The 19,404-nt window shown below is 45.5% G+C and overlaps 1 protein-coding gene across 2 annotated transcripts; it reads right to left on the bottom strand.

The window, feature by feature from the left end:
• Positions 1 to 1,714: 1,714 nt before the first annotated feature.
• LOC147630098 (phosphoenolpyruvate carboxylase-like) lies at positions 1,715 to 19,336 on the bottom strand. Of its 2 annotated transcripts, none has more exons than XM_086811716.1 (12): positions 18,652 to 19,336; positions 18,298 to 18,522; positions 17,804 to 18,204; positions 16,917 to 17,001; positions 16,585 to 16,807; positions 16,381 to 16,484; positions 5,010 to 5,097; positions 4,674 to 4,828; positions 3,524 to 4,522; positions 2,995 to 3,381; positions 2,109 to 2,405; positions 1,715 to 2,033 (listed from the first exon to the last, which is right to left on the bottom strand). In XM_086811716.1, the coding sequence occupies exons 2-11, from the start codon at positions 18,478 to 18,480 to the stop codon at positions 2,127 to 2,129; spliced, it is 2,904 nt and encodes a 967-aa protein (XP_086667842.1). In that variant the 5' UTR covers positions 18,481 to 18,522; positions 18,652 to 19,336; the 3' UTR covers positions 1,715 to 2,033; positions 2,109 to 2,126. The 2 variants fall into 2 exon arrangements, with proteins under 2 accessions (XP_086667842.1, XP_086667843.1); XM_086811717.1 differs by having other exon boundaries at positions 1,715 to 1,983.
• Between the last annotated feature and the right edge of the window lie 68 nt (positions 19,337 to 19,404).

Here is a 19,404-nt window from a genome sequence, read left to right as displayed (position 1 = left end):
ATTAAGCTAGAATTTTGTGATTTTTTTATCAATAACATGAGGAGTATCCATCAATAGCAGTTTAAAAAGATCTATCCTAAATTGAGAGAACCAACACTTCCTTTACCACCTTATGGTACTAGCTTAAACTACACTATAGAAGGAAAGAGACACCTTACATGGTACTACACATTAGACGAAAAGAGAAAACGGTAAAACCCTAAGTATAAGCACTAGCCTAAACTCTGTTAAACATTAATGTGGATGAGAGCTTAAGACACATGACAGACTCTATTAGCAACACTTCAAGTAGTTGAATGTAGCAAGCTAAAACAATACTAGCGTTATCTAATGGATAGTGCCATCACCTATGCACACCATGGATGCATCTTCTTCATTACATCCCCCCCCCCCCCCCCCCCGGCATGCCGTAGATCATAAAGCCTTGTTCAACACACACACAAAGGTTGTGCCACACCCTCTCCTCACCGATAAACATTGAAATAATCTTTTAGAAATTGGAATATCGGAAATAGATGCCTAAACGAGATTTTGATGTATTAAATTCCTTGTAATCATGACCCTGGTTTGTAAAATGTTTTTAAAAAAAAACAAATAGGAAAGCCTAAAGGAGTTGAATAAACACTTTTTCCCACCCCTAACGTCTCAAGTTAAAGTTACATTGGGAAAAGAAACAAGACATGCATCGCCAAGAGCAAGGATAAGAATAAGAAAGAGCAATACACATGATGCATTACATTTGGATTAGTGTGATACTATGATTGGTTTAATTTGCCCAAAGACTTCAAAGCGCATAGGAGAAAATGATACACTTATTTGAGAACACCAAATAAGATTTCAATACTTTTACCTCGAAGAAAAAGAGCATCTTGCATGAAGATTGTCTTTTATGACATGACAAAGGGCTGTCAATAAATGAACCCAAATGTAGTACCTCTTTACTAGACTACCTCTTTACTAGACGTAAATAGGCAAAGCATGTACTGGTTGGGATGCCGTGCTTCTCTAGACTCCGAATTCTCCTCTTTTTTTGGGTTAGCTTCACCTAATACTTGGTCGGGTTGGGACCCTGCCCCAGTTGCAACCACTAAACTTGGTTGTATTCATAATGAAAGGGCAGCAGTGTAAGTGACTTTAAAGAGTGAAAATCAGTAGATCATGCTACATGCAGACTTTCAATACAACAAGAAAAAGTAACTACATATAACGATCAGAAGAACATATAGGTAAAGAGCATGTCCTGCAGAATTTTTAAAAATTGAGAAGTATGCTTTGCTTGTAGGTTTTCATAAACATTGGTCACTAACGGTGAATGCATCTCAAAATGCCAATTGTAAGGCTGTTTACCCTTGCCAAAAAGCATAGTTTTGAGTTTTAGTCTTCCCTCAAAAATAGTTTTATACGAAAAGAATGAAGCATTCTTGTACTAAAAAAAGAACGCTAGTAATCCAGCTCTTTATTGTGGTACATGAAGAACTTGGGAACAAAATTATAGCCGATATACATAACTTTGCAGATGATAGGGATACATAAAAAGCTATAATCCTACAAAAGACCCAATGACTGACATGTCTGTATACAGAACTTGCACATGCCTACACAGCTATAAAATACAAGTATTGAAACTAACCACCACACATCCCCACCCCCACCCCCCCCACCCCACCCCCACCCCCCTAAACACCCCACGGCTCTCCCAGCCTACGCCTGTGACATGCAGTCGAACTAAATATTTATATAGATATATATATATAATTAATAAACAATACAAAGTTTTAAGCACTTGATGTAGCTTAATCATGGTGACACTGACATAGGGCTGTTAGAGCCCATTGTGTAAGCTTTCTGTATTCGCACCAGAACTGCCCAACGCTTCCATAGCAAACATAGGTAATACTTGTAATATAACTTGCACTCTTCATTGCTTTCATGAAACCTACAGTTGACACCCCCACTTGCTTGGTAGGAAGTAGCTAGGCACCCCTTTGAGGTCAAATCAAAAGAAGAATTACCGGTTACTAACCTTCCGTGACCTACCAAAAAACAAGTTGTAAGATGCAATAATACACTGAAACACAACTTGATTTGAAGACATCTCGAATACTTACATGATAAACCCATCCTCTTCATCCAGTGTTTTGCATGCCTGCAGCAATGCCCTTCATGCTCAGAATCAAGGTATCCTCAAGTCCTGGAGGATATTCGCTGGTCGTGTTCAGTGAAACTAGCTCAGCAGCAGAACTTCTAGACTTTGCTTGCATGGCTACAGGCCAGATGTGGCCTTCACGCATTTTCTTTAGAGTATATGCCTGCTGTATATTCAATGTGGTGATGTATGGATCACGCAATATCAGCCGTTGTTTCAAATATGGGTTACCCCCCAAGAGTTCTTCATGCTGTACCACCTGAAGCAAAGCTCACCAAAACTTACTTGAAGAGTTACGAAAGCACAGCAGCATCACGGAAACACAGGAGAATATATGCTTTGATTACAAGAAAACATAAGTACAAGCCTTCTAAGGTTACCCCTTAGATAGGAACACAGAGAGAACCTTAACCTTAAACAATTTTGAGGGTGGCCAATGGGTAACTTAACCTTAAACAATTGGGATGAGGGGGACCAGTGGGTAACTTTCCCTCATGCCGCCTCCACAAGAATCTAGCCTCTGACCACATGGTGGGAAGCCTGACCTTGCTTACATGATTGCTTACTCATGACCGCTGACTGGGCACTTGATGATGTGGCATGTTGAGTCTTGACTGAACATATATCAACTCAAAGCTCTTCCCCAATGAAGATAAGTAGCTAAAAACTAGGAAAAACACTTGACTCTATGCAACACCGGGCCTTAAATTTGTTGTGATAGAATTGATCATTTGCTGAGTTTATGCATATTAGTGGGGATTTGGGCAGTATATCCAACAAGGTCACCAAGCAACTATGACATGTACAACTATACAGCAGACAAGTATGCAACTGAAGACAAATAATACCTTCAAAAGGAGGTCTTTTGTCTCTTCATATTTTGCTCGAAGGATGTCACCAAAAAACTTTAGGTCATCACTCACAAGGAGCTCATCATAAAGAGCTGCAATACGAGGATCTCCCTTTGCGAAAACCATCTCTACTAGATCCATTGTCACCCTGAAAAACGGCCATTCTTTGTACATCTCTTGAAGAACTTGCAGGTTGTTGGAATCCTTGTCCAAAACTGCCTTAAAAGCTGCACCAAAACCCAGCCAAACAGGAAGGTGAAACCTAGTTTGCGTCCATGCAAAAATCCATGGAATTGCACGCAATGACTCGATGCCTCCACTGGGTTTCCGCTTTGATGGTCTACTTCCAATGTTCATGCGACCATACTCCAGGACTGGAGTTGCCTGTGAGGTAAAAGTGAAAAGTTGAGGATAAGGGAAAAGAGAGATAAAACTAGCCATTTTGAACCCCAACCCAATTTTCTTTTTATTTTTTTTTTAAGAAAAACTAGCATTTAGAGGCTCAAAGGATCAAGGACTCCCTTACCAGATGAAAATACTCCATAAACCTTGGTTCTTCAAATACTATTGACCTGTACTCCTCTGTTGAAACCAGGGCCATCTCATCCATCAAGGCCCGCCATTCCGGTTTGGGTTTCATGGGAGGATGCATGCCATGCTCCAATGTAGCAGCAGTAAAACGCTGCAGTGTGCGGAAACATAAATGTTCTTCACCAAAAGACCGTTCAATGACTTCCCCCTGAATAGTCACTCGCAAAGAGCCATGAACGGTATCAGGAGGCTGAGACAATATGGCAAGATGCGTAGGGCCGCCTCCTCTTCCTACTGTACCTCCACGTCCATGGAAAATGTTCAACTTGACACCATACTGTTTTGAAACTGACATGAGTTCTTCTTGAGTCTTGAATAGCTGCCACGCGGCTGAAAGCCGACCAGCATCTTTTCCTGAATCAGAATAGCCAATCATAACCTCCTGCTTACCATTGATATGGTTTCGATACCAATCAATAGAAAACAAGCGGGCTAGAACCGCAGGTGCAGACTGCAAATCCGCTAGCTTCTCAAACAAAGGAACAACTCGCAGGGGATGTGCAACCCTACATTCCCGTTGCAATAGCTCCACCGACAGAACATCAGATGGAGTCATCGCCATAGAGATAATGTAAGCTCCAAAAGAATCTGGTGGCAACTCAGCTATCACATGGAATGTGTCAAGTACATCACCTATTTCATCTGTTTTTGGCAGATCAGCACCAAAAAGAGGGCGCTTTCCCCTCAGTTCTGTCAGCAACCATTCCTGCCGCTGCTCTTCAGACCACTCTTTATAGGAACCAACACCCAAGTGGGTTGTGATGGCATCCATCACATCTGTGTGCCTATCAGACTCTTGGCGGATGTCTAATTTTACAAGGCTTAACCCAAAGCAAGAGACCTGCCGCATAAAGTCAAGGAGACTGCCATCTGCAATTGACGTATCCCCAGTTGAGCAGAGTGACCGGTAACACAGTTCTAGAGGTTCAAGAATCTGAAGTTTCAGAGTCAATGCATAGTAAGAAAGACAACAGTGTGATAGAATCCAGCTGCACCATTCAAGGGATCCTACAGAATCAGCATGAACCACACAGGCTACAAGAGAGAAGCTTTAACTACTGAAAGTTTGAAACTCAGCAACACACCTGATCAACAGAAGTGAAAGTATCTTCGTCAGGAATGTCAGACTTCCCTAGAGAAAGCAACTGATGCATTCTTTCCCTGGTCTTATAGAGAGTATCTCGAACGTCCCCCAATACAACACGGAAGGGCTCATTGGGCGGTATCTGCTTCCAAAACTCTGTGGCATGAAAGTTAATTTGGTTTTACTTTTACCTTACAAAAGCTTAATTTGACTCCTTGTAATTTCATCTTTCAGGTAATACCTTCTACAATTGAGCATATAAAGCAGTCCCATCCAAAACTCACAAAACGCTGGAGCTTTTGTTTTTTACCAGATCAAAGATTATGCAAGCTCTCACCCATATAGTACTTTGCATCCTTTCTGGAGGATGTTTCTAGCTGCTGAACTCTAGCCCTGAGCTCATCACTACAGCGCCACATGGATAGCTGCAAAACAGAGATAAACAAGCAAAACTTTGCATTATGCCAGAAAAAGATTCAACCACCTTACAAAAGCATCATAAATTCCACAATAGCAGAGATAAGAGGCACTCAAAAAGTTTATCCGAAAACAAAAGCAGCATCAAGCCACCAAATGCCTGGGCTCATTTTAATTGAAAATGTTACAGGTATACATAAAGAATCGTGGTCTGTAGAATGTTCCTTTTACAAAAGAAGTAGCATTCAACACGTGAATATCTACACAGGCTTGCATTAAGACTGATATTATAAGAGCAAACTTGTAAACAAACACATTGGACCACAACCCTCTATCCTGGCACCCTCTCCCATCGAGAGCACATCCCTTCTCCTGTTTCCAGTAAAGCTTCCCATTTCTACCACCCTGTTTTGGCCCCATCCTGTATTTCCTTCTCCTCCCTCCAACTTCCCACTTCTACCACCCTGTTTCGGCCCCAGCCTGTATTCCTTCTCCTCCCTCCACATTCCCGCTTCTACCACCCTGTTTTGGCCCCAGCCTGTATTCCCCTCTTCTCCTCCCTCCAGCTTCACACCGCCTGCCACTCCCTCTTTGATCTCCCTCCTACACTGCCCATAGCTGGGTGTGAAAACAGTACTTTTCCCAGCCCTAGAAAGGGATTTTTCTGGGTATTTTTGGATTTATTTGGGGTTTTTTGTCTTGGCTGCTGGCCTACAGCCTTTAGGCTGACCGACCAGCACCCCCCCCCCCCTCAGTATATATGGCCTTGCCTCATCGTTCACTACTATGTACCACTCCATTGCATACATCCGGTACCATATGTTGCTGCTGCTGCTGCTGCCGGGCTCTACACCACATAGCTTCATCTTCTCCACCTGACAGGACAGTACCTCAGCGTTCTCTCATGTGGCCACATCACAGGACAGCAGCCCACTCTCTGCTAGAGGCCACACCATGGGACAGCAGCCCTCTCTGCTACTTTCAGCGTTTACATCAGCACTGACATCAGTGCTTATTCTTCAGTGTTTTACATCAGCCTTACACGAGGCTTACATCAGATTCAAATCAGCGTTTACATCAGCCTGTCATCATCGCTTACATCTGGGCTGACATCAGCGTTTATCTTCAGCCTGTCATCAGCACTTACATCTTGGCTAACATCATCGTTTATCTTCAGCCTTACATCAGCACTTACATCAGGGCTCACATCAGTGCTTACATCAGCCATCAGCATATCATCTGCGTTTTACCACAGCCCATGGGACAGCAGCCCTCTCTGCTACTTTCAGCGTTTACATCAGCACTGACATCAGTGCTTATTCCTCAGTGTTTTACATCAGCCTTACATGAGGCTTACATCAGGTTCACATCAGCGTTTACATCAGCCTGTCATCATCGCTTACATCTAGGCTGACATCAGGGTTTATCTTCAGCCTGTCATCAGCGTTTACAGCTGGGCTGACATCAGCGTTTATCTTCAGCCTTACATCAGGGCTCAAAAGTGCTCACATCAGCATATCATCTGCGTTTTACCACAGCCCATGGGACAGCAGCCCCCTTTGCTATACATAAAGCATATCAGCGTTTTTGCCTCAGCTCTCACCATTGGGACGGCAGCCCACTCTCTGCTTAGCTTCATCATCAACATCACTTCAGGTACGCAGCAACCGAGCTGTCAAATCCCCACGGATCTCCTCGTGATCGTTCTTGGTTCGAGACTCAAACCTGCAAACAAACAAACAAACAAACAACAAGGGGGTGCAGGCCTAACTCACCTCCCAACCATGACAGCCGTGGGCAAGCCCACAGTCTTGGCTGTCCCCACCGAGCCACGAGCTGAGCTAACTAGGTTGACGTACCGACCAATCTCCTCCTCGCGACATCCCATACTGCCACGAAGCTGCCCTCGCGGGCCTCGAGATTGCTACCGACCTCGACTGCATAAAGCATGCGCACGTCTGCACTAGATCCAGGCTCCAAGACCATTGAGCTCTCACAAACTCGCGAGACTCTCTATATCTCAATAACTAACCTTGGCCACCCTTTTATAGGCTCTTGGCCGGTCATCGGGCGTCCACACTTGGGCGCCCGCCCGTCCATACTTGGATGCCCGCCCATTAGTTTATCCCTAACTCAGCTCGTCAATCAGCCTGCCTAGTTCCAAGCTTCCCCAAGCCTCGAAACTAGTCTTGCATGCGTGTAGCACACGGTAGATACACACTGTGCACATGCCCCTTCCTCTAAGAGCTCAGTCTTGAGCTCACTAAAAGGCCAGGGTAATCTCTCTGAAGAGTAGTCAATGTCTCCCATGTAGCGTCCTCCTCAACACGATCCTTCCACTTGATCTTGTATTCCGTGATAAGCGTATTACGCAATCTTCTTTCACGAAATCCAAGAATCTTTTCAGGTTCGTGCCGAACAAATGTCATGTCCTCGACATCTATAATTTCTTGAGAAGTAACTAGCTGATCTGCTCCACCCAGTACTTCCTTAAGTCTAAGGACATGAAATACAGGATGAACTTTCACATGAGAAGGCAAATCCAATTCATATGCAACTGAACCAATCCGTCGTGTAACACGAAATGGTCCACAGTATCTAGGGAATAATTTCGGAGATCGACCCGTCCGTAAAGTCTCAAAATCTTTCGGAACTTGCAAATACACCATCGTTCCTTCAGAGAACTCTCTGGGTGAACGATGTCTATTAGAATAAAACCTGTCTCGGTCTTGAGCACTTCTAATAGATTCCTTCGCAACTTGTAACATTTCCTGCATATCTTGCAAAAAATTACGTGCTGCATCATGCTGAAGTTCTCAGAATCCTACTGTAACAGGTGATCTAGGTTGAAAACCATACATAAGCATGAAAGGACTAAAACCTGTACTCGTATGCTTAGTACTGTTATATGCAAATTCTAACATAGGAAGATAATTCTCCCATGAACTCTGTCTTTTGGATACATATGCTCGAAGCATATCCTCCAAAATCTGATTCACTCTTTCAATCTGGCCATCAGATTGAGGATGATCAGAGAAACTCAAATTCAAAGTTGTTTCCAACTTCTCAAAAACAAGTTTCAAAAAATCACTCGTAAACTTAGAGTCCCTATCACTGACTACGTCCTGCGGTAACTCGTACAGTCTAAACAATTGCTCGATAAACTGCCGTGCTAATTGCGTAGTTGTAATAGTCTTCCGGGTCGGTAAAAATCTAGCCATTTTTGTCAAGCGATCTGCCATAACCCAAATAGAATCGTGGCCTTGATGTGTTCTTGGCAATCCGGTAATAAAATCCATGGAAATACTTTCCCATTTATCACCTGGGATTTGCAAAGGATGCAACAACCCAGCCTGTCTAAAGCATTCAGCTTTATTGACAAATTTGACACTTGAGAACATAATCTTCTACATACCCTTTTATTTTTGGCCAATAAAAAGTGTGTTTCACTAACGATAACGTCCTGTGTACCCCAGTGTGTCCAGCAGAAGGGACGTCGTGACACTCCTTAAGAATCTTGGACCTAATGTCCGGGATCTGTGGTACACAAATTTTGTCATTACGGAATAGTAAACCATTCCGAATCATCCACTGGCCTCCTACAGCTTGAATGGTCGACTGCTCAGTCATCGAGTCTTGGTCAATCAATGAGCTCCCGTCTTGGATCTTGTGCCAAAATGGACCAAAATAACTTCAGTCCTACAAAGCCCTCTCGATGACTGAAATGAGTCAGTAGAAATCTCGGTGAATGACAAAGTATTCACCTCTCTAATTCGACTAAGCACATCTGCAACACTATTCATGGACCCTTTCCGATAACGGATCTCAAAATTAAAATCTTGCATTAACTCTGCCCAACGAGCTTTCCTTCCTCTCAAATCATCCGCATCACACACATACTTGATTGACTGATGATCAGTCAATACCACAAACTTGGAGCCATATAAATAATGTCTCCAAATCTTGAGAGCATGAATCACAACATAGAGATCCTCCTTAAGGATTGGCCAACGAGATTGAGTGTCGTCTAGCTTTTTACTTTCAAAAGCAACCGGTCTACCATCTTGAAATAGAGCAGCCCCGATAGCATAGTCACTGGCATCAGTTTCAAGAACATAAGGCCGACTAGGATCGGGTAATGCTAAGATAGGTGCTTCCTTAACTTTATCTTTCAAAAGTCTGAAGGCCATATCCAAATCGTTATTCCAAGTGATAGGCTTATTTGACTTACGTCCACGACCTTTCAATAAATCGGTCATCGGTAGTGTGAGCTGAGAGTACTCCCGTACAGATTTCCGAAGAAAAACAACAAAACCGAGAAAAGAACGAAGTTGTTTCACTGTTCGCGGTGGTATAGGCCAGTCCAGAACCTTCTGAACTCGGTCATAGTCAATGCTCAATCCATCTCTAGTGATCTTGTGTCCCAAGTAAATGATTTCGGTCATAAAGAACTCACATTTACTTAACTTAGCATATAGTCGATTCTGTCTTAAAATAGATAAGACAATCGTCAGGTGTCTGACATGATCTGCAAGAGTACGACTATATATCAAAATATCATCCAGGAACACCACCACAAATTTTTCCAAATGTTCACGAAAAAGATCGTTCATTTGCTGGAAAGTGGCTGGAGCATTGGTTAACCCAAAAGGTAATACGAGAAACTCGTAATGGCCACACCTAGTCCGAAAGGCGGTTCTTTCGACATGCCTTTCGTGAATACGTATCTGGTGATAGCCAGTACGTAAATCTATCTTCGTGAAATATTTCGCTCCTGCTAACCGGTCAACAGGTCATTCTCTGAGTGTTGAATACAAGGAGTGCTCTTGCTTCATCTTCTCCATCTCCTTCTCCAGCGTGCGTGTGTGTGTGTGTGTGTATGAGAGAGAGAGAGAGAGAGAGAGAGAGAGAGAGAGAGAGAGAGAGAGAGAGAGAGAGAGAGAGAGAGAGAGAGAGTGTAGCGATCGAGCATTGCGTGGTGGCACGATGGTAGAGCGGCGGCGACGGATCCTTCTTCATCGCAGTGCGAGAATCCTTCACGACGGCGGTCTGAGCGGTGAGTGACACACCATTGCTCCCTGTTTTGAGCTTGCTGGTTTCTTGGTTGTGTGCTTGCAGCCATTCGTGGCTCGCACACGGTGCTTGCCAAGTCCCTAGCTCCGACATGTGTGGCAAGGACGCACATTTTTAGCGCCACTGTCGGGGAATTGCCTTGCATCAAGCTCCAGATGCAGCTCGGGCTGCTGTTTGAAGTCTGTTTTATCCTGCAGGAAAGGCAAAGAGAGGCATGTTTGTGTGTATGCTGCTGTGTGCAGGTTTGTGGAGCTGTGTGTGTGTTTGCTGCTGTTCTTCAGTCATTTTTCTGTTCTGTTTTCTTCATTTTCTGCACATTTCAGTTCTGTGTGTTAGTTGTTAGTGTGTGCGTGCACGCGTGTAGACAGAGGGTAGAAGAGCTGCTGCGCGCTGTGCTATTGTGTTGGCAGTCGTCGCAGAGGGCACCGCGGCGGCGGGGCAAGCGACCAGTCCTAGGTGCACATGAGCTAAAACATTATCCTTAAGATTTTTTTTCTAAAAATATTTTTTTTAAGTTTAGAAAATTTAAAAAAATAAAAAAATAAAATAAAAAATAAATCAACCCAACCCGCGTGGAAAGAAAATTTTTATTGAAAAAAAATTTTGAAAAAGAAAAAACCCCGGCCTCGATCTCGATCTTTTGATATATATATATATATATATATATATATAGGAGAGTGAGCCTCCATAGCTTTCTCTCAAGTGAAAGCTTAAGGGGAGTGAAGCTCTATATATAGTCTACCTCCCCCAAGGAGTGTAGTGGGCATGTGGGACAAAGCCTTCACCTTTCCTTCCACAGGCACCCTTGGACTTTCTAATTTAAGCCTCACACCTAGGCACAAATAGAGTGTGCTGAGGGCCACGGGTCTCCTTGTGCAAGTAATCAACTGTCACCTACCTGGCTTTCCAAGAGGTCCCCGTGGAAAGAACTTCCTCATCTACAAGAGTTTCTTTGTCCGGAATACTACGAGACATCAGATAAGTTACCTGTAAAGTTTCCTCTGACTGACCAACACAAGAACTACGAACATCTATACTGGAAAGTTCCTGCCAACTGCTGCCATCATCTGGCAAGCTATCCTCCATCTGGTCCCGGAAAGCCCGCACCTGCAACGTATCCACACTTAAGTAGCCATTACCAGACTGCCACTCATCACAAAATTGAGAACCTGGGGGAGAGAGTACTGAAAGTTTGTAAACTCCATTCTCCACTCCGCCTTCCCAAACTACCTGACCTGTTGCCTTGTCTCAGAGAGCAACAAAATGTTCATCAAACTCCACCCATACGCCAGTCTTGCAAACCTAATGCACTGACAACAGATGAAAACCAAGTGATGGAACATACAACACCTAGGAGGAATGCTTCCCCCTCTGCCATCGGGAACTATCTCCAACCTGCCCTCACATTGAACTGGGATAGTGGATGTATCCCCAGTAAGAAAGCAACCAGAATACCGGCAGAGATCATATAGATCCAAACGGGAAGGAGTCATGTGCCTGGAAACACCACTGTCTAGAATCCACACCCGAGTATCCGTAGCAGAAAGTCCTCCAACCTCCTCCCTGCCTGAAGAAAGTGAAACATCGACGTCCATCACCTCCAAGTGCACAAAGGTTGGAGTCTTCACGGTTGCTGCTGAGGATTCTGCACCCTTCTCGATACTCCGCTTGGGACACTACCACCAATAGTGGCCTTTCTTGCCACAATCATTACAAGTCCTCTCTGCCTTTAGTTTCTCGCGGTTTGAGTCGGACATCTTCTCAGAAGACTTCTCCGATTAAGCCTTCCCTTTGCCCTTATTACAGCCTTTCAACCGTTGGCCAATTAAGGCCTCCGAACCTCCGCCCTGTGGAGAGTTCGAGAATCTTTCCTCCTGGTCCAAGACCATGGGCACAAGCTCCTCCCACGTGATGGTGCTGAGCCTGCCACTGGTAATCAAAGAAGAGTAGAAAGCTGAGTACTGAGAGGACAAATGCGACAGCAACGTGATGGCCATATCCTCTGACGATATCTCCTTCCCAGCCTGAAGAACTTCCTGCTAAAGAGCCTGCAGCTTGTTAATGTGCTCCAGCATCGTCAACGACTTTGCAGGGTTCATAACCCGCATCTGTACTTCCAAGGAAATCCTCTTCATAGGCAATACCTTGTTATAGAGAGAAGCCAAATGCTGTCATATACCTCTGGCCAACGCATATGATTGATTACTTGCAGTGTGCAGTTGAGAAAAATGAAGGAACGGACCCTAGCATTGACAGGATCCCACAACTGTCTATGCCTCGCGTTCCTTCCGTATCGAGGATAACTCCCCTTCCTCTACCTCCGGCCGTGGAACCCCAATAACAATGAAATCAGCAAGGTCATAACACTCTACCTTCCAGATGCAGTAGTTATTCCCATCCAACTGACGGTCCACAGGAAACGTGGGGAGTGTCGGGATCTTTACATGTCTCTCAGCCATCTCAAGTAAATCTGCCATTGCGGGGATGTAATTGAAAAAGGTGGGTGGGTGGGTGGAAACAAAGAAGAACTTAAACTTGCAAGTGGCTGTCCAGTAAATCAGCCCGCCTTCCTCGTGCTTCTCCTCTTCACGAACAGTCCAAAACAGTCCACCAATCAGCAACACAACAATCCCACTTTTGCTCACAAAATTCTCAAGATCTATCAAGAGCCTACAGCTCTGATACCATGTCAAATTATGCAGCGGAGATGATGACAAAATTTGAGAACACAAGAGCAAGCGCATTGCAGAAAAACATAGCAATGGAGAGGGAGAGAGAGAGAGGCGTGTAACTCTGCTATATACACACAAGATAAAATCCCAAAACAAGATACAAAACAATGTGGGGGCTAGGGGCCATTATATATGGCCCCTATGATCCAGTCGGCCAGTAGAAAACCAGCCGACAGCAATCAAATCAGCCACGACTACATCTGCCCCCGGTCGGCCAGCAATAGACAGTCGGCCTGCTCCAGTCGGCCAGCAGTCAGTAATCGGCCAGCATCTGGATCATCCTGCCAGCACAGGGCAACCTTCCACACCATGGAAAAATAGGGAAAAATATGGAGAGTGGAGAAAAATGAGAAAACACCTAATCCGGGCGGGCACACCCACAACAGAGGCCCTAGTGTATATGTATAGACAGGAGATGACTTCTAACAGCTCGGATCCTTGTGCACGCTACAGCCCTAAATCCTCTGCACGGTCCTTGTTTGAGTGCTTTCCCCACGCATGCGGGCTGTATGCATTGACTGTATACAATCTACAGTCCTACACAGCTCACAGGTCTTGAGAAAACATAGCACAACACACACACCCAGGTTCTCAAGAGAGATGACTATGCTAGGGATTCATGCCTATACCCCAAACGGCCCCATTTTTTCTTTTTTCTTTTTTTGGAAAAACGATCCTTCTATTAGTTAATGAGAAGACGCCATAAGGCTACAAAGCTCACCTCACAAGGAGGGATAATATATACAGTGAACACCGGAGCTCCACCCCCGTGGCTGGCCGCTCTCTGGGGGGGGCTACCTAGTAGTACATGCGGGAGGTGACAAGAGCCAAACTGGAGGCCTGTAGTGCCAAGTGACGTCCTCGCCCCTCGCGGTGAGGAAAGGGCCAGGCTGCCAAGTGAGGAGGAATGCCTTGCGACGGCCTCTCATGCGATCCGAGTCGCCCTAAAGTTTTCCCCAGTGTCCTCTCAAGGTGTGAATGATGTCCACCCAGAGAGCCTGTATGACCTCCGCCGGTGGAATCGCCTGGCGGTCTATGGCCTCCCTGCATCGGGCTCTCCATATGTACCAAGCCGTCATGCTGCTGATCATCTCCCATCTGTGCCCGTCCCCCTCCTGGGAGACTGCGGACGAGAAGTCTGGCGTCGGAGGTCTCTGACAGGGTGATGGCGGTGGTTGGATGGTCACACTGCCAGGAACGTCCTCGTATCCAAGGGACGGGCCGCTGTCCGTGGCCCAAGCCACCGCACCCCACGTCACCATCATCTCACCTGGCGAGCCTGCAAAAACCATCCTGAGAGCGCGCTGCCAGACCTGCTCTGGCTGTGGGCAATCCCATAAGCAGTGCCGCTGCGACTCCTGTGCATGGCCGCACCGAGAGCAGGACGCTGGATGTCTGCCAAAAGCTAGCCAAGCCCCCACAGCCAGTCCTCTATGCGCTGTAAGCCAGAGAAAAAGCGTCACCTTCCAGGACCGGAAGCTGTCCCAAAGGCGCTGCCAGAAGTCCCTAAGGAAGGCAAGGGAGAGCCCCTGTCGCCACCAATGCTCGGCCGCCGCCGGGATGCCCTCAATCCTGTGCCTCTGGATCCGCCGCCCCAGCCTTGCTGTGTACTGAAAAAAGGGGGTGCCTGGGCTGGTAGGGGCCGAATAGGGATCTCGCCGAAGCCACTCGCCTGGATCCCACTGAAGGCGAATAAGAGGCCTGCTGTCCCAAGCCCATAATCTCCAAGAATAGTCCTCCCCTATCGAGGCCGGTGAGGGGTCTACATGCCACCATCTCTGATGAAAGCCGACCACCCGCACCCTCTGAAAGATACAACCCTGGAACTCATCCAAATCCAGTCGGGTCCTCTGAAGCTGGCCTCCCTCTCCCACCTCGAAGGTGAGTGGGGCGACTCTCTCTGCTGAGCCGCAGACCGCTAGAAGGATCTCATGCCGAGTAAAGACACCCATCCACTGTGGAGGTGGAGGGTCCTGTACTGGAGTCCGCCACTCCCGGGGGATGGCCGCCTCAATGCCCTGCCTCATCAACTCTCTGCCCCTCATCCCGCTGAGTCTCCTCTCCTGAATCTCTAGAGGCAACTGCTGAAAACATATCCAGTCGTCTAAGGACTGGGCTGGGCCGGAGCTCAACGGGCCCCACAACACATGAGATCGCGATCCAACCATATGACCACTGGGAAGCCGGATCAAGGGGCTCCAGATCAATGGCTGCCTCAGGCGCTCCTTATCGGTGCCCGGGGGAGTCTGGAAGAGTGACGGCCTCAGATGCTCCCAGGCCCTCAGAAGGCTAGCTGCAAAACGCTCCTCGAAACCAAGGCCCACTCCTTTGGATCGCTGCTCTGTAAAGATCCACCTGATGCTGGGGTCCAGGGGCCGCTAAGAGAAGGAGTGCGGCTGAGAATCCTGGAAACAAGAAACTCCTTCCACGGCTCAGCGCCTGGTAGGAGGCCACGAACCACCAACTTGCCAAGCAAAGCTCGGCCCCCAAACGCCTCCATATCCAGAAGTCGGCAGCATACACCCTCATACTCACGCTTTCTCGAACCCTCAGGACCATACACCCTTGCATAACAAAGAAGCATAAAAGCGCCAATGCTTAAACCACAAAAGCAACATCAAGAAAAATACTCGGGCTTCACCACACAATCCTCCGATAACAATGACGCGCAAACCTGACTTTGCTTCTGCCTCCGCGTTTAGGGTGGCTCTAATACACTGGCCAAAACAAGGTTAGTATAAACAAAGAGGGGTGCGGGAAACACCGGTAAATATCCACAAACCACCCCTGAGAGAGGGGCTAAGGTTCCACTCCCACAGTCCAGGCCAGTCAGCCCTAGCATCCCATACCACCAGCGCCTGCCCACAGGGGCCCTCGCCAAGACGACCCGTGATCCACCATATCCTTGGTGGGAGTAAGCCCTCCATCCAGACCCAAACCACACCGAATCGATAATAACCCAACAAGACTCACTTATAGTGCTTATTGCTGCTATAGCCTATAAGTAACAGTCCATCCATAAACAGTCAACAACCTTGGATTTATTATATCTGAACCTTAGCCTCCAAAATTCAGAGAACAGTTCATATCAAACTAACTGTTGAACCTCAAAAGAGCATTGGTGGGGATGTTGAGCTGGAAGAAACTGCCCAGAACAGAAGGAATGTTGATATCACGAATGAACACTCTGGTGTATCATTTGCAAAAAAAAAAGACACGAGATATTTGCACCTCAACAAGTTGCAAAAATAAATGCTGAGAACCAAGCAAACTATAACAGACCTCTACTTAATGCAGTTGATACATAGCATAAGTCCAAGAGCCATTTATGTTCAAAGAAAAAGACTGACTAGACGGACACAAAATGTTGCAAGTCTTGTAAAACATCTGTTTAAAATGTTTGGCAAAGTACTGCAAAGGCTTTACAAAAGGACTCATTGTAGTGCATACATAAATGGATGGGATAAACAGCAAATTCTAACTCACCTGAAACATCAAATCCTCGATCTGTGAGAAATACAAATTCGATGCCATCAACCTTGCTAGCAGACACACGTCTCTGGTGACTTCTGGTGTCACTCTTGGATTACCTGATAAAATGGAACAAGTGGCATTATCACTTGGAAAAGTCAAGGAACAATGAATAAACCATGAGAGAAAATCAAGAACATTAGAGAAGAGAGAGCTTACCATCCCTGTCACCCCCCATCCAAGATGTGAATTGGATCAATGGCACATTGTAGGGCAACCTTTCATCAACACCAATATTGCTAAGTGCTGTGTCCACGCGGCGTAAAAATTTCGGCAATCCATTCCAAATAGTTTCATGAAAGTAACTCATCCCAGCCCGCATTTCATCTTGTGGAGCAGGTGGAGTGCGTCTGATTACATCAGTTCGGAAGGCCGCATGTATCTGAAATATGCGGGATGAAATAGATTATAGACAACACTATTATCGATGTCATGGAAAGTTTGGCTTGAAGCCAACAAGTGTTTCATAACCAATGCCACAAGTGCCTTACTTCTCTTTGTAGTGCCGCATCAAGCTCCTGCTTTTCATCAGGTGTAATGCCTGGCTGGTAAAGTTGGGCTAAACAGCTGCGAATTCTGAGAAGAAGAAAAAAAAGATTGCAACATCCATGAGATGAAGTTTTTCTCCGGACACTTAAAGAGTTGCCACCATCAGCACCATTCATAAAACTTTCAATGTAAGTTTCAATGTGTATCTTCATAGCATAAACAACAGCTTTGTCATTCCATACCAATCAAAACTTGGATCTCGGAAACATCTATTTTGAACCCCTTTGAAGTGGAGAAGATTAACTACAAAACACTTTACATTTCCAAAATCAAGTAGTAAGATTGTAAAAGACGTCCTAGAACCAAAAATCCACAGCACATAAACAGAGTTTTTTGGAACAAAACTACTCGCATGTATAGCCCAAAAAAACATCACTTGCAACCTCTAAGCAGGCTAAACACATATCTATGTGAATATCTTTGAGCACATTGTGTAAGTAAACAAAAAAACACATTTTAAAAGCTAAATTCAGCAGGGCATACTGGTCAAAAATTCAGAAATCTAATCATGGTAAGATGAATATTCACCTCCAACCCCGGATGATCCAATAGGAAGGGAATTTCACACAGCATGTCTAAACTATGATAGTTTTAGCAGAGTAAGGCGTTGTACTATTACTCAAAGACACACTAAGTGATGACAAATGGTAGCTGTCAAACCCAAAGGAAAACGCTATGGGTTGGCTATTGATGCCATGGGCTGGCTTTGACTATAAAGCACGCTCAATTATGATGCCACAACTATAACTAATACTAGCAGTTACATGTTCGGCCACAAAACAACTGTACTTATTCTCTTTTTCTTGAAGGCATAGGCAAAAAAACACACCGTCCATGCTTCTGCAGCAGCGACCGACGAACAGATTGTGTAGGGTGGGCGGTTAAAACCAAGTCCACTGTTTGGTTTTTCAAAGCGTCAAAAATTTGCCTTGGTGACTTGTGTAGCTCGTAGACAAGCCTTCTGAAGGTTTCATCAATATCTGATTCTGTCAGAGCACAGCTCTCATCACCAATATCACCCGTTTTGTGCTGCAAACGTTGGCGGCGAGCTATCTGCACTTCCTCAGCCAGGTTTGCCAGATTCAGCATGTGAGAAAAGGAGCTTGACATGAGAATCGAGTCCCCTGGACTCAAGCTGTTCAGAGCCTTTCCTAGCTCCTCTAGCTTTTCTGAATCAGAGTGCCCTTCAGGAGTGCTGTATTCTCCTGCAAGTCCATAGTAGTGTTGTACCTGGAAAAAAGATATAGTGCTGAAGCAAAAACCACAAAGCTCTATCGCTGCAAAACCTGGGGGAAACACAGACATCAAGGACTATATGTTTACCGTTTCCTTGATGTCTTCACCATACAGATTTTCAAGAACTTCAAGGAAACGATCGAGCAAGAGCACGTCGTATTCCACAAGCTTGTCATCTTCAGAGACTTTCTCAGGAACAAGCTGCCGCATGTGTTCGTCCATGGATTTCGAGGGGACCAGACGCTTCGTAGCTACATTCTTGAGATCCATTTCAGCCTCTAAAATCTGATCGATGAAGCTGCTTCTATCGGACTGGATACAAAATTCTGTCTCAGTGACGAGGTGAAGAAACGAAAAAAAACTCAAACATGGAGGCTAAAAACCCTAAAATGCTGGCATGCATTGCTTATATGAGCCAAAGTTAAGAGGTTAAAGCCATACCCGAGAGCTGAGCTCTGTTGAAAGCCTGTGGCCGCAGTTACCAAACCCTAAAGCCAAAAAAAATCTTGGCTGCACAGAAGGAAGATGTCGGATGGAAAAGCAGATGGACAAAGTGATTATCAGCCTTTCCACAGTAGAGAAAAGAATAACAGCAGAAAACTCGTGGTTCCACTCCTCGAACAAACAGTATAGATGCTGGAGGAAAAAGCAAAGTTTTCTGTGAGGTAGTCACCACGAGACAGATATGTGGATTCTCTGCAGAGGTTTGAGTTCAGGCAGGGTTTTCCACCACCGTAAACGGAGATGCTGAACTGTTTGGGGAAAGCTTGATTCTAGTGTTCAGAAGGTCAGTAAAGGCATGTGCAGGATGCGGACACTGTGGCGAAATTCAGGGTTCGGTTAGGGTTGTGGCATCGACATAGCCAATTCTGAAGAGAGGAAAATACGGAGACATGTCCGACGGTCTGAACAACGTTTGCCTGATACCTATACACAAAAGCATGTTGTCCTTAACCGATACGGAGACCGTCCTTCAAAACAGATATTCTGCAGAATATGCTTCTCTTGATTCATGCCCATGCATGTGTCATTGAAGAATTTTTCCATCCTCCACACCAGCCTCAAATTTGAAGGCAACCCTAAAATTTCATCTCAGTGCCTAAAGTTCAACCTCCATTTCTATGTGAAGTGATCGGAAGGACATACTTCCTTTTTTCAAAACTTGGAGGGCAAATTTTCAATCAACCCATCTCA

The sequence above is a fragment of the Cibotium barometz genome, chromosome 17, assembly GCF_041138505.1.
Source record: "Cibotium barometz isolate CiBa-2024 chromosome 17, ASM4113850v1, whole genome shotgun sequence".
Classification (NCBI taxonomy): domain Eukaryota; kingdom Viridiplantae; phylum Streptophyta; class Polypodiopsida; order Cyatheales; family Cibotiaceae; genus Cibotium; species Cibotium barometz.
Note: the sequence above shows the minus strand (reverse complement) of the source record. Positions and strands in the feature narration are given on the sequence as shown.

What these genes read in the sequence shown, in the direction of transcription:
- LOC147630098 (XM_086811716.1), bottom strand. Translation starts at nt 18,480, where the DNA reads ATGGATCTCAAGAATGTAGCTACGAAGCGTCTGGTCCCCTCGAAATCC. An exon ending in CTGCTGCAGAAGCATGGACG is followed by an intron (nt 17,002 to 17,803) that starts GTGTGTTTTTTT and finishes TCTTCTTCTCAG; the next exon opens with AATTCGCAGCTGTTTAGCCC. An exon ending in TTATGGAGTATTTTCATCTG is followed by an intron (nt 3,382 to 3,523) that starts GTAAGGGAGTCC and finishes TTTACCTCACAG; the next exon opens with GCAACTCCAGTCCTGGAGTA.